General features: G+C 51.3%; 6 protein-coding genes across 6 annotated transcripts; all 6 read right to left on the reverse strand.

Moving 5' to 3' along the window:
* Positions 1–599: 599 nt before the first annotated feature.
* Positions 600–3605, reverse strand: BDV14DRAFT_184987 (type-X family DNA polymerase). Its single transcript, XM_073770603.1, has one exon. It carries the CDS (start codon positions 3318–3320, stop codon positions 1284–1286), a length of 2037 nt encoding a protein of 678 aa, XP_073622207.1. The 5' UTR covers positions 3321–3605; the 3' UTR covers positions 600–1283.
* A 24-nt stretch (positions 3606–3629) lies between these two features.
* BDV14DRAFT_184988 (HoxN/HupN/NixA family nickel/cobalt transporter) lies at positions 3630–5770 on the reverse strand (the record flags this gene model as incomplete). Its single annotated transcript, XM_073770604.1, has 6 exons — positions 5339–5770; positions 5269–5279; positions 5112–5184; positions 4695–5059; positions 4494–4639; positions 3630–4440 (listed from the first exon to the last, which is right to left on the reverse strand). Coding segments are annotated over exons 1-6 (1373 nt in total), but the record flags the coding sequence as incomplete, so codon positions are not given.
* Positions 5771–6267: 497 nt separating this feature from the next.
* Positions 6268–7678, reverse strand: BDV14DRAFT_13237 (uncharacterized protein). Its single transcript, XM_073766152.1, has one exon. It carries the CDS (start codon positions 7508–7510, stop codon positions 6434–6436), a length of 1077 nt encoding a protein of 358 aa, XP_073622209.1. The 5' UTR covers positions 7511–7678; the 3' UTR covers positions 6268–6433.
* A 486-nt stretch (positions 7679–8164) lies between these two features.
* BDV14DRAFT_13235 (uncharacterized protein) lies at positions 8165–9541 on the reverse strand. Its single transcript, XM_073766151.1, has one exon. The coding sequence runs from the start codon at positions 9193–9195 to the stop codon at positions 8248–8250; it is 948 nt and encodes a 315-aa protein (XP_073622210.1). The 5' UTR covers positions 9196–9541; the 3' UTR covers positions 8165–8247.
* Positions 9542–10257: 716 nt separating this feature from the next.
* BDV14DRAFT_205860 (uncharacterized protein) lies at positions 10258–10752 on the reverse strand (the record flags this gene model as incomplete). The annotated part of the gene is made up of 1 exon (XM_073774811.1): positions 10258–10752. One exon carries the CDS (start codon positions 10750–10752, stop codon positions 10258–10260), a length of 495 nt encoding a protein of 164 aa, XP_073622211.1.
* Positions 10753–11088: 336 nt separating this feature from the next.
* Positions 11089–13015, reverse strand: BDV14DRAFT_184992 (uncharacterized protein). The gene is made up of 5 exons (XM_073770605.1): positions 12737–13015; positions 12502–12686; positions 12121–12430; positions 11900–12053; positions 11089–11843 (listed from the first exon to the last, which is right to left on the reverse strand). The coding sequence occupies exons 1-5, from the start codon at positions 12783–12785 to the stop codon at positions 11426–11428; spliced, it is 1116 nt and encodes a 371-aa protein (XP_073622212.1). The 5' UTR covers positions 12786–13015; the 3' UTR covers positions 11089–11425.
* Positions 13016–13264: the final 249 nt, after the last annotated feature.

A 13264-nucleotide genomic window follows, 5' to 3' on the forward strand; every position in this document is an offset into this window, starting at 1 on the left:
GAATTGAGATTGTATGATACAGATTATACTTACCGTGATCGAGGAAAGGATCGGATCTGTTCAGGTACCTATAGGAGCAATGAAATGGAGGCAAGATATTGATTGATTGATTGATTGATTGATCGTAAGTCTTGAATGCCAATGCTAAAGTTACCTGTATTCTGCGAAGCCGGCAGGCCTGATTTATGCTTAATACTCGGGGGAGACAAAGTTACCACTGTAGCAGTTCCTAGAGACGAAATGACAAGATTTTGACTGCGTAATGACCTCAAAAAGCTTAGTAGGTTTATGATGTAGGTATCTATACAGAGTAGAGGTCGACTAACATCTACAGGTAGGTATGCATTTGGTAGACTGCTTCAGTATCCATGTGAAAATGGTTCTGGAACTGCAATCGAATGTGAGAGGATACGGTTATGTGATAAGATTGACTTTCTTGGAATGCACTGCGAGCCTTGGTAGGTTCAAGTCTTTGACTAAGTGAGGTACTCGCCTACCACTGTTAGACCCTTATCCTTTGGATAATTAAGTTACAGGACTCTAAACCTACTCCCGAAGAGGTTTCTATCTCGACTGATCTAGAACATAACCTAGAGACCCAAATAGATACATCTAGTCTTAGCATTCATATAGTAGTCTCGTGGCCATCGAGCCGATACTTCCCATGAGACCCAGGTCTGCCGAGTATGAATCACAGCTTGAATGGACGCTAGCTGAGGGTGGTACCTAATTACAGGAATATGACACTCTTATATCACCTCTCACAATATACCACTTAGATAATCCTGATACTTGCACTCCAGAAACACGTCACTGTATAGTGAACAAAATGCCGCAACACATGTCTACGACCCTGTCGTATAGTCATGAGGCAATAGAAAAAGCTTGGCTTGGCTTGGCTTGCCTCTGGCTTTCCAGGCATGTACCTACCTACGGAAGATCGCTTTGGTTATCTGCCTGCTGCTATACCTAGGGTATCAATACACCAGCCCAGACTGCAATCGCCCACTCTTTCCATGATTAAGGTTAGTAGCCTAGTGGCTAGTCCATCATGTCCATTTATTACTACTAAACCCTCCATGCGCGGAAGCCAGGAGCTCCTTTTGTGCCATGGCTGAAGGCACCCTCTTGAGATCGTCTGTGACAAAGCAATGAAGGTCAAACTCATGTTGGATTGTATAAAGTCCGTCATGTGTGGAATCCAAAAGTACCAATGTCTTTGCCTCGGTCATGGTACTCTGTATACATACATCGTAATCAAAACCCTTCAGACATCATAAACATCACCTTGTACACCGTTCCCCAGGCGGCCTATATCCAACGCCCAACCCCTCCATAACCAACCTCTCTCGTTCCTGCCACGTCTCGCCACCACGCTCAAGGTCAATAACCTGGCCGCCAGACGTACGTTCCCTAACACCAGACGAATCAAATTTCCACCCGCGGGACTTCTTAGCGTATCGTCTTAGATCCCGTTCAAAGGTTGTATCCCCGGACCAGCCGAGAACGGCGCACCCGACTGTGCGCCAGGGGGAGATGATTATATCCACGCGGCGGTGCGGGTTTGTATTCTTCTCTTTGGGATTTTGGTGCGGGCACTGCCATACAACAAGTGCTTTATCCAATGAATCAAAATGTTTCTCGCCTGTCCCTGCAGCATCACCGCGATAAGACAGAGTCTGCTGATCTCGATTCGAAGTTGTAAGATGTAGCGAAAGCGTATGCGTGATATACCCCTCCTCTTCAAGTGACGCAACAACATCAATAACAAGATTGTGAGTGATACTCTCGTCTCGATGAGAGAGGATAATATCGACGTCATGCGAAGAGGGTTTACCCCGGCGATAACTGCCAACGATAATACACTCCACTCCATGCACGTCGTAGTCTGAGTTAGGGCGGACCTTACTCGCATGGTGGCAAATTGTCTTGCCGATTTCTTCGACGTCAGAGCGGGGAATGGGAAGGAGGAACTCGTCGTAGTATTTTACGCCGATTTGCTGCACGCGAGAGAGAGAGGACCAGCCGTGCTCGACTATATCGTCTAGATCGCGCCATTGTCGCGCGTAGTAGAAGTCGCGGGCAGTTTTGGAGCCAACGCCCCAAATGTTGTAGAATGTGTGGAGGGTTAAGAGGTCGGGGTCTGTGTCTAGAGCATCTGCAGCGGAGAGAGTGCCAGAGTCAGAGGCCTTGAGCTCGGTGAAGAGGTGCGCGATTTTATGGTCGCAGCCTGGGAGGGCGATGATTTGTGAGCCCCGGCGGATTTCATAGGGATAGGCGGCTATCGAGGCGATGGCTGTGCTGTATGCGCGGACGCCGATCTCATCGAGTTGGAGTTCGCGGATTGTGCGGATTTTGACGAGCTGGTTTATGAATTGCTCATTTGGGGAGTTTAGGTGGGCGGAGCGCATGCAGGAGTATAGAACGTTATTGCGCACCCAGTCTGGAGGAGGCGGAAGTGGTTCTGCCTCGTCGTTCTCGGATGTTGTTTGACGGTAGAGCTTTGGCGGTGCGCGCTGGCTAGAAGATTGACTATCGTCGTGTCTATTTCTCGATGGTGGAAAAGGTGCCTGGAATGCAGCATCTTGCTTTGCTCTGTCGAGTATAGCCTGTGAGTTCGCGGTGTCCTTGTCGCTCCTCGTTGCTGGCCGCTCGATCTTGCGCGCACAGTATACCATATCCGGACCAACTGAGACGGCTGTCTGCGCACCAACACACTTATCCAACCACGCCAGTCGAACAACCCTAACCGCCCCCTCTTCCGCGGGACCCAAAAGCTCCTCAACGCTCGGCGCACCCCTCTTCTTCGCCGACGCCGGATGTTCCAGCTTCGCTGTAGGCACCTCCCCACGCACCCTATCAAACTCACTCTCATTCTCCGTACCCAGGTATACATCCTCCACTGCATCACCATCCACCCGTCGCCGTTTAGCAGGCGGCTCAGCAGATACCGATTCCTTCTTCTCTTTATCTTTCTCCGCCTCCGGGGCCGTAACCTCCTCCGTCCAGATCCCGCGCGACCTCAACTCCAGCGCCGCGCGCTTCTTCTGCCCAACCTTCCCCAGTATAAGGCCCGCCTCGCCAACATCATACGTCAAGCGCGCGCCGTATTCGATCAATGTGTCTTCGGCTTCGTGTAAAGCTTCGAGAGTCAAGTGTGTGGGTAGAATGAAGATCGGTGGGAGGGTAGAGAGATCGAGGATTTGCTTCACGTTAGATTTGGTGTTCTTGGGAATCGCGTCTGTGTGTGCGGCGGTGTCGGCGGAGGGCGTGGGTGAGGGGGTTAGTGAGCCTGGGAGTGTTGCGGTTGTAGAGGACATTTTGGATGGTATTTGGTCATTGTGTCGGTGTGGAGTATGTTATATATAAGTGCGAGATCCAGTTACATAGATTATAAGCTCCTAAAGCGCGGTCGTGAAAGCTTGTCAGATGGTCGCATTCGAGAACGCGACAGCATCGTATTTCTCCTGCAGGGATTGGACGGACTGTGTCGTACCGAGGGTTATTGCTGGGCGGTGTTGGCGCTCGAGTAACTGCATTTCATTCCGAGTTGTAGTTCGCGAATCTCAAATTTATGGTTGCGCAAACAGTCCGATGGAACTGATTGTCGCAGAGAAAGTCGAAGAAATTCCCATCGCGCGAGGGGTGATGACGTCGATCATCACCATCACGGCTGTCATTCATTGCTGCCTGAGGCAGGAACTATATATACCACCGTTCTCACCTGGCTTCATCTTCCCCAGGTTCTATCTACCACTAAAAACACCCTTTCTTCATATTTTACCTTGTATCCCCCTTCGGCTGCACACTAACACTAACAGCCCCATACCCACCACCACCCCTCCCAGAAGCAGGCCCCTCATTCATTCAGCGGCGTGTCAACCCTCGCAATGGGCTCATCCGTATAAGCCTCCTCAACACCCTCCTCACCTCCATGTCCACAACCAAAAGCCGCCCCATGTCCATGTCTCTGCCCAATCCATCTCCTCCAGGGCTTATAAACAAACACACTCAGCGTCCCAAACACAAGAAACGCACCGCAGATCCCACCGCCAATAACATCGTAGTAATCCCCCGCCGTCTGGACGCCGTCCCAGAAGCGCCCTGTTGGTTCGGCGACGTTCAGAATAAGTGTAAGTAGTTGAATCACCCCGATGATTATGGCGACTATCACGGTAAGCGTTGTTAGGACGATGGAGTAGTACAGGAAGGCGATTGGGTCGCGGTGGTTGTTGGGTGTTGTTATTGGGGTGTCGGGGCGGGAGTCAGTGTTGGTGTTGGCTTCTTCGTCGTTGGGGATTAGGGGGCCTTGAGAGATGGGCGTTGATGCGATGGATGTTTCTGAGGATGAGGATTTGTGGGGGAGGAAGTTTGTTGCTGGTTGGACGTAGAGGGCGAGCATTAGGGCTCCGTCTGTTGTGTCGAGGAGGCACATTCCCGCTGTTGCACGTATTAGTTATTGCTTTGGAAATAAAGGGCATGGCTGGAAGTACCAGTGAAGAGAATGGGGAAGATAAGAATAACCCAAAATGACGTCCCCTTCGCGGCCTCAATAGACGAGATTCCCAACAGCGCGATCTCAGAGGAGGTATCGAACCCGAGACCAAACAGGATACCCAGCGGGTACATCTTCCACGGCCTGCAAACTCGCATCAATTATCTTCCTCCTATCAAATCAGATAGAAAGACTTTACCGATCAATAAGCTTAAACATCCTCTTCAAAACCCCAAAAAGCACACCGCCCCCCTCAATCTTCCAAGCCTCGTCTTCCCGTCCCTCCGGCAGATCCAACACCTTCTGCAACTGCTTGTAAAGCTTATACAGAATATACGCATTCATAACACCCAGAAGGATCAAGAACGCCGCACTAACAGACGTGCCAATTATCCCGCCGACAGTGCTGAACTTGTCGAAGCGCGAGGACACAGCTGCTGCTGTTGCGGCGACCACGATGGATGTTATTAAGACGATGGTGGAGTGGCCTAGTGAGAAGAAGGTACCGACTGTCACGGGTTTCTGGCCTGTTGCTAGAAGGCGCCGGGTCATTAGGTCTATTGCCTGATTTCTGTTAGTGGGTGGGTATACTGGTGGTTGGTGAAAGGGTATCTACCGAGATGTGGTCTGCGTCAAAGGCATGTCTTAGACCGAGGGTGTATGAGAGGACGGCGTTAGATACGAGGGACCTTCAATGTTATGTTCAGTCAGTATCAACCACTCATTTTCCTAGAGTACATCCCCGTTTCACCATAGGATAGTCATAAGCTTACGGATGATATCTCTGCACCCACGTTAGTATATATTTCATTCCAATCAACCAAACCATAGCAAGAAACATACCAAAACAACAGCAACAGCAATCCAAACAAGCACATTCACAACCGCCACCAACAGAATAACCCCGATAGAGCGAAACGGGATCTTGCGAAGCCCAGGAAGCCGACTATGCCCGCGCTCGGCATGCCGGATGAGGGACTTGGGCGTCCACTTCTTGTCGTCGTTTAGCATGGCGGCGTCGCTGAGAGCAGGTGAGTGTGCCATCTCAATTAAAGACTAGAAGATTCTGAAGCTTCTCTAGGAAGAGGAAGAGGGGTGTTGAAAATTTTATGCTCTTTTCTAAACTAGAGAACAGTCTAGTGAGGGGAAGCTTTAGTTGAGCGGGGCGGCACTGGACTGGCAGCGGGCGATAAGAAATGTAGTGGGGAGGGTCTGTTATCAATGTGCTAACATAACTGTTTTCCCACCACGGTGTTCACGAGGACGTAGTTGTTGTGGAATTGGGAGTATGTACCTGCTTGTACCAGGATCTTCTAGTTCCAGTCTTCTCATTGATGATGCACAGCAATCTCCTCACCTCACTGGAATAGACCCCCTTCGGAGGATCTATACTCACTCACGTGACACCCCCGGCCTCCGGCGGAGGACGCCGAAACTGGAGTCGATTATATCTACAGTTTACGAACGAGTGGAGCAGGAGTTCAAAGTTCGGCGAAATGCTATTGATTTTTCATAGCTATGCAGTACACAGTCTAGGCTATATACATATAAGATTCGTTTCATATGAATCAATTCCAGGCGATGCGATGCCATGCGATCGCTGGTAAGTATGGCCAAGCCCAGAAGGGTGGAATGTGCTGCCGGTGTCTTGGGACTACTCAGCAGACTTGAGTAGTGACCGTACAGAAGTTTCAGTCTGTTGTGGTCGTGGTGATTGTGACTCCCATGAGATGGTGAGTCGGAGCAATGTATAATGCATGCTCGGCGAAATGTTCGCTCTATTGGGTTGACTTGTGACGGGAAAGTCATCCGTCTGTCACCCGGCGATTGGGTAGATGTCAGCGAGAATCCTCGCGACGTATCGATCTATGACCGACAGGTAGTAAAAGTTGAAGCCCATGCCTGACTAATTCACAAGTCAAGCCCCATCACCAGCATTCAAGCAGCAGCAAGAACAGTCGGCGAAGGAGTCCACTTGGTAACAGTAGGCCGTGTCTTCTTAAAGTCCGGCCCAAAGAGAAGATTCCACTCGTTGCGCGTAATGGGCGTGACATCCGACGCAGACAGCGGCGTCTTGGGCCCACGCTTGCTCAACGGCGGGCCGGCTCTGCTCGGCGGCGGGCCGGCCGATGTGCCCGACCGCGGCGTCAGGCCGGTCCCCGCCAGCGAGCGAGGTGTCGTTCCTGCTGCTGAGCGGGGCGTCAGACCTGTTCCAGTCTTCGGCGGTGCAGTCTGCTTGCGGATGCGGATTGTGCGGACGGGCGTCTTCTTTTTCTCGACGATTACGACGGCGGGCTTTGCGGGGGGCGGGATGACGATTCCCTCTGTCGCGTACTGCTTCTTGTATACTTCTGCGACTTGGGTGAGGAGGTCGTCGTGCACGTCTAGTTGTTCGTAGACGCGGTGGAAGAAAGCCTTGCTGAATGGGCGGCCTTGGAAGTCTTCGATTGTGCGGTGGAGGAGGCGCACGCACGAGTCGATCCAGGATTCGCGGGGTGGTGCTTGCTTTGAGGTGGAGAGGATGCAGAGGCGGCGCTTAAATGTGTAGATGCGGTCGACGTTGAGAAGGGTCAGGCCCTCGCGGGAGAAGACGACTTCGTTTTGAAGAATTGAGCGCTCAATGAGGTACTCGTTTGCATGGCGCTCGTGCTGGCTACGCGAGAGAGCATCGGACCAGCTTTGGCCGAGGGAGAAGCGCACTGTTGCCTTCGCGATGGCGCGGGTTAGGGCGCGGTTGACGGCGGGTTCGGGGGTTGTTGTTGGGATGACGATGAGGTCGGAGGGTTTGCCGGTTGGGTAGGGCTTGCCGCGGCCGACAAGCAGAGTAACGTGCATCATTTTCTGCTGGAGCTTGTACGAGATGTACTCGAGGGCGGGAATAATCGAAGGCGTCAGGGTCTCGGAGTCGAAGCTAAAATCGTTGGATAGAGGCGATGAGATCATGTCCGAGGTGACGCTCCGGGGAGAGTTTGGCACATACACGCCCGTGGGGCGAGGTAAGCGGATAGCAACCATTGTGAACGTATACTCGTACTATGAAAAGAGTATCGCAAGTGAAGCTGGTGTTGCACAGGGGAGAGCATGCAGCACAGCAGGCCAGGACAGGGCAGCATAAATAAACGGCACCTCAGGGGAAGACCTAAAAGAGGGGAAACGGCCTTGTCAACACGCCAACACACTCCAATTTCCCGTTTCTAATGATAGCAAAATAACCACCAAAAAGGAGTGACCCGGTAGTTTGGGAATCCAGTCAGGGCTGAGAGCGACCAATATTTAAGCGCCCAGCCGTGTGATATGGCAGCTCAAGGCACATTAGCTGCAGCCACAGCACACTCCGCTCGCTAGTCCGTCGCTAGTCTCTTCCATTGGTTAAATCACAGTAATCTGACAAGGGTCTGGGCCTAAAAAAAGCGTCGTGGGCCAATACCCTGTCGATCTGGAGGAGGACTCTTAATTTACCGTCTTTTTGTATCACGGCATTTGGGGGCCGCTCGATGGTGTTGGAGAAGTTCGCGGTGGTTCTTTGCCTGGACTTACGCGCTGCATGCCTTAGCATCTCGGTAATCACGCGTCTTGCAGCCATCATCAGCCTGTGATCGCTGCAAAAGACATTGTTATCGCAGGCCAAGCGGGGTAATTGTCCGAACTGTGCTGTCAACTAGACTCTTGGCCCGGCGCATAACAGCATTGACCACTGCCTTGATTCAATCATATCCATTACCCTTCCCATCTTGTCTCATAAGTTTATGCAGTCAGAAAACTATCGGATCCTCTCCCCTCACTCTCCGCCATCGATTACTCGACTCGATCAGCTCTTCGCATCCCTCAAGCGTCCACATCCACTTCCGCAGGAATCCCGGCGTCAACTCCCAACTCTGCGGCATATACGGCTCTCCCCAGATAATCAGCCCATTGCGGTTGGCCGTGAGCTCATCATCCTCAACGTTATCAAGGAAGTCAATCCTGTCACGCTGCATAACCGGTAGTGTCAGCACAGAGTCATCACGTCTTTGGCGCCGACTGGGCATCGGCGTCGTATCGACAAGATTTCCAACAAGATCCTGCACAAAGTCTGCATGATCAAAGCAGTCTTCCCAGCAGATCAGGTTCTCGCGCATCCGGGGAAACGGTAAGATGTTGATCCACGTTGCGTGGACACAATTTGTTTGCGTCGCGGTGGGTATCAAGGTGTCGGGTATTAACCCATTGGTCGGAGAGCTTGTCGTAATGACTGTTGATCCATAGAAAATTACGTCAGGGTGCACATGCGTAGATGCGCAATCTTCCGCAAACCCCGGAAGATAGTGTAATGCGAAGGTCAAAAGAAATTCCTTGTTATGGCGCAGGCCACGCGAGACGTTGAGGTGGATTAGGTGCAGCAGCTCGTGGTCTGCAGACAGGGATGCGCCGCGGCTAGCTTCGGATGCACGGAAACTGTCGACATTGTTGACTCTTGTCAGGAAATCCCACGGGTCTCCTGTTGTCATGGATGGTATCGGTGTCTCTTCAATAATCGTATCATCTCCAGGCCCATCTTCACGTTGTGTTTCCGCAACCGGGTCAGGCGCCCCAGTTGATCGAGGTGAAGAATCATCTTTCTCTGGGTTTATTCGCCATCGGTCAACACGATACGGCTTGCGAGACTTGGTCTGGCTATCTGGCGCTGATTCCTGTAGGCGCTGCCCTATAAGGGTCCACATCAGCACTTTTCACCCCGACTTCATCCAAGGACCTTGTCAAGATAATAACAACTCACGTCTGGCGCGCTGATTGATCCTGTTCTGGGTGCGTCTGCGCTGTAGCTTCTCTTCTTCGGTCGTAGGGTCGGTGAGCTGCAGTCTGCCGGTCATGATAGTGGTAGCTGTTCAGGCTTGCAATCAATCTGTGATCCGGATACCCCAAGGAGGGAATACTGTCATCAAAGTCAGCATCATAACGGCTGTCGAAAATAATAAGGCCGGACGTTTGGCTGACTTCAGCCTGGGCCCCGGCCCAACACAATAAGATATGAGGCTAAAGTCCGTCCAAGGAGCGCTTAAGGCCGGGTCCACGGGATCAAACGGACTTAGCCCCTTTTGGTAGAAGTGTCATCTTATACTAACTGAATATGGTTAGACAATAACTATCCCCAGATCCATGGATTCCCCGTAGGTATACTTCTATTCTCCGATGAAAACCAAGAGACAGTTTTCGTCGAGACCTCATTTATTTTTATAGCATTTTGTTATCACCGGACTGAGCAGCCGCGATCAACCCACTCGGAAAGAAATACCACCACCTCTACCAGGTAGAATATACTTCCATGAACAGAAACTCCACTGAACAAGGTACCATACCTAGTGTTCGCACTGCCGCAGAAGAGATTCCTCCAAGGAACAAAAGAAATAAACATCCTCATCTGCAACGCAGGGATGACGTGTCTCCCCGAATTGGCCCCGTATCAAGCAGACCACGGACTGCAATCTGCTACGAACCACCTTGAAATATGAATATCTACTTGCACGTCCTGAACGGCGATACAGGGCGGCCACTTACTAATTTTCAAGGCGCTGTAGGGCTGGTCAAGACTTGTGATAGTGAGCAAAGCGTGAATCCGCATCCATATCCAGACCATAGTCATCAGCCATTGATTTGATCTTTGGAAGGAACCCCAGAAAGAACGCAGCCTTGAAGCTTCAATCAGCCAATATGAAGAAAGACGGCTAATCAATTATTTAGCAAGAGGAGTACTACTTACCAGATCTACTTTCTCGATCGCCCCTCTACCGCGCTTTTTGCTCAAGGGGTGTCTCAAGCGATGCGGGGGTTGAGATTGGCCGAGGGCTCTCATATTGCTTAGTCGTAGGAGCGTCAATGACCATTAAAGAGTGTAACATCTGTAACGTAGATCCATATTCCCCGAGCCAAGCCTTGCGGATAACTTCATCGATGCCATCATTCCCCGATCTTATTTCTGGCAGGCTCAACTCCCCGTTTTGAAAGACAAACTCAGGAGCACAGCCATGCTCCATCTGGAATATGAGTGAGGCCAGAGCAAACATATCCGATGCCTCGGATAATACGGGTGAAGGGTCATTGATAGGAGGCGGGAGATCCGGGAAAAACAGGATAGGATGCCCGCAAGGGCTGGCGGCACTAAAATCACATAGAATCGCTGACCCCTTCCCGTCGCAGAGGACATTATCGCTCCGTACATCTGCGTGAACAATTCCGAGCGTCTGGAGATGGTACAGAGCATCAGTGATATCACGGTACATCTTGATCCGCTGTGGTTGTGTGGAAATCATTTCTTCAGACAGCGGCTGGTACTTGCGGAGATATACCCCATCTGGCTGATCAGTATCAATGGCTTCTATAATATGAGGGTGCGCTCATCCTTCAGCGAGTTGTAATCAAACACTGTGTCTGAAGCATAATGCCAATGATCGCTTTGGGGAGCATCAATGCTGGGCGGTTCGAGAATGCGACTGGAGTTGAGACTATCTCTTCATCCACATAGTAGATCTGGCCAGAAACTCTGATCCCGACAATCTTTAAGTCTTGTCGACGCTTTGGCCGTACGGTATAGACTGCAGATATTGTGGATTCTAAAACGTCATGGTCTTTGAACTCGAGGTCATTGGACTTTTGGTGTATTGATGATCGATTATTTACAAAGAAAGATGTCATGCGAGAAAATAAGCCCGGTAGGTGATATAATAGGGAGCATAGTCCTTTTCGTGTGCTCGACAGCCAGCTACAAAGGTATGCCAACATGTTGAATGTCCTTAGGGGAAATCAAAGGGTTGAGGTATGAAGTCAGCCAAGTTCAAGGGTGCTGGGATACGTTCCTCAAGGGTCACATGCTGCTTCGCCAAGGATGCCTTTTCCACAGCGATCTCTATACACGGTACTATTCACCTAGTATATTTATCGAGTATCCTAGCAAACTTAAGCGACCTCCTTCATAGCCCCCTCAACCAACTCTTTGCTCTCCCCCTCAACCTTCAAAAACAGCCCCAGAGCATCCTTCAACCTCGTCGTCGCAATAGCATCAGCCTTAATCGCCTTCTCCAATTCCTCTCCGTTATTCTTCAGATAATCAATGTCTGTGCTCGCCAGCTTCCCGTCCCAGTCTGCCGCGGCAAGTGGATCTGTACCTGCAAGGTGAGCCAGGCGCTTTGGTGTAGCCGCGATGCTGTTCTGGTGACCGGGATATTGCGGTTTGGGGACGTCGATAACGCCGCTGGGGACGGAGGTTGAGGGGTCGTAGGGGAGGGAAGCGAGTTCGGATAGGACCTGCTCAGAGATTGTGGCGGAGTCGACGCCAAATTCACCTTGGGCGAGGGCTTCTTTGGGGGAGATGAAGCTAAGGCATCATAAATTAGTATTGCTCTAGGCTACAACGGGGTGGAAGAATCATACTTCGCGTTCTTGATCAATGGCTGCGTCTTCCCCGTCTCTTTGTATAGCTTTCTGTACGTCTCGAGCATCTGCACCAACCGCGCAGACATGGTGTGCTGGGTCGCTGGGTCTTCGACGTTCGGCCATAGAGATAGATCGAGGTTTGCGCGGATTTCTGAAAGTGAATCGCATCAGTTTCCACTTCAATATCTGGTTCCAGAAGTTCTGCAAGATATGCTTACCGTTGAAGTAAGGACTAATATAAGTACATCCAGCCTGACTCGCCGCAATCGCCTGCGGCAGGGAGAAAACAGCCGTTCCCAGCGTTCTAATTCCCTCACCCTCAAGCGTCGAACAAACGCTCATCGCAGGCCCAGTAGCAGGAATCTTAATACAGAAGCGGTCCTTCGAGATCCCGACGGACTCGAACTCTTTCGCGTACAACCGTGCATGGCCAAGGACTTTTTGCGCGTCGTAGGCGCCTGAGGGGAAAACTTGAAGGAGGACGCGGCCGGAGATGAGGTCGATGTTTTTCTTGCAGAGGAGGACGGCCTGGATACCCGTTAGCATTCCCCTTCGTTCTGTGCAATTGGGGCTTGGTCGGTCTGGGTAAAGTCGCTTACAGCACGCGTGTAGATCTCAATCCAGCTCTTCCCTTTGTACTCTTTCGCAACGTCGAGCAGTAATTGTCTGTTATCGGGGTGGCTCATGCGGCCGTGCACGTGGATCTGGTTGCTTGTCATGTCGTGCGGTGTTATGGGGAGGGACTTGATGAATGCGGGGTCCATGGCGTCGACGTCAACGTGGACTGAACAGTTCATTAGCATTACCTCCAGAATAAATTGTCGTTGAACGTACCTTGTTCCTCCAGCTTATGAAGCCAGGTTGGTGTTGTTGTTGCAGCCATTGTAATTGTGTATTCGAAGGGGCAACAAGGAGGGGTAGATGGGTGTTTTGATGAGAGATGGAGAGAAACTTAAGAGATCAAGGACAATGGGTAACAGCGGGATTAAATAAGAGAAGCTCCGCGTGCACTGTACAGTATATCGGGTCGGGAAAGACAAAATCAGGCACGGTACCGGCGGGTGGCGAGGGGCAGACGGCCCGTGGGAGCAGGACCAACTCCGACTGTGGTAGCTGTGCTTCGGGTAATTTACTCTGAAAGTAAGGAACATGTGGTAGCTACCCACTTTATTCCAGCACTGAGTTGGAGAGAAAGTCTGGGGGTGTGGGGGTTCTGGATCCAGGGCGAACTTGTGTATTGGTCGGCGGAGAAGGCGGGCCGCCTGCGACTGCGAGGACTGTACAGTTGCTGCAGGAAGACGTGGGGTCACTCGGACTGAGCACCGAGGTTGACTCATTTTTTTTCACCAGCACCATAGGTAG

Source organism: Aspergillus stella-maris (genome assembly GCF_047715825.1).
Source record: "Aspergillus stella-maris strain CBS 113639 unplaced genomic scaffold BDV14scaffold_108, whole genome shotgun sequence".
NCBI lineage: Eukaryota > Fungi > Ascomycota > Eurotiomycetes > Eurotiales > Aspergillaceae > Aspergillus > Aspergillus stella-maris.

What these genes read in the sequence shown, in the direction of transcription:
- BDV14DRAFT_184987 (XM_073770603.1), bottom strand. Translation starts at nt 3,320, where the DNA reads ATGTCCTCTACAACCGCAACACTCCCAGGCTCACTAACCCCCTCACCC.
- BDV14DRAFT_13235 (XM_073766151.1), bottom strand. Translation starts at nt 9,195, where the DNA reads ATGTGGACCCTTATAGGGCAGCGCCTACAGGAATCAGCGCCAGATAGC.
- BDV14DRAFT_13237 (XM_073766152.1), bottom strand. Translation starts at nt 7,510, where the DNA reads ATGGTTGCTATCCGCTTACCTCGCCCCACGGGCGTGTATGTGCCAAAC.
- BDV14DRAFT_184992 (XM_073770605.1), bottom strand. Translation starts at nt 12,785, where the DNA reads ATGGCTGCAACAACAACACCAACCTGGCTTCATAAGCTGGAGGAACAA. An exon ending in TTGAGATCTACACGCGTGCT is followed by an intron (nt 12,431 to 12,501) that starts GTAAGCGACTTT and finishes ACGGGTATCCAG; the next exon opens with GCCGTCCTCCTCTGCAAGAA. An exon ending in TATTAGTCCTTACTTCAACG is followed by an intron (nt 12,054 to 12,120) that starts GTAAGCATATCT and finishes ATTCACTTTCAG; the next exon opens with AAATCCGCGCAAACCTCGAT.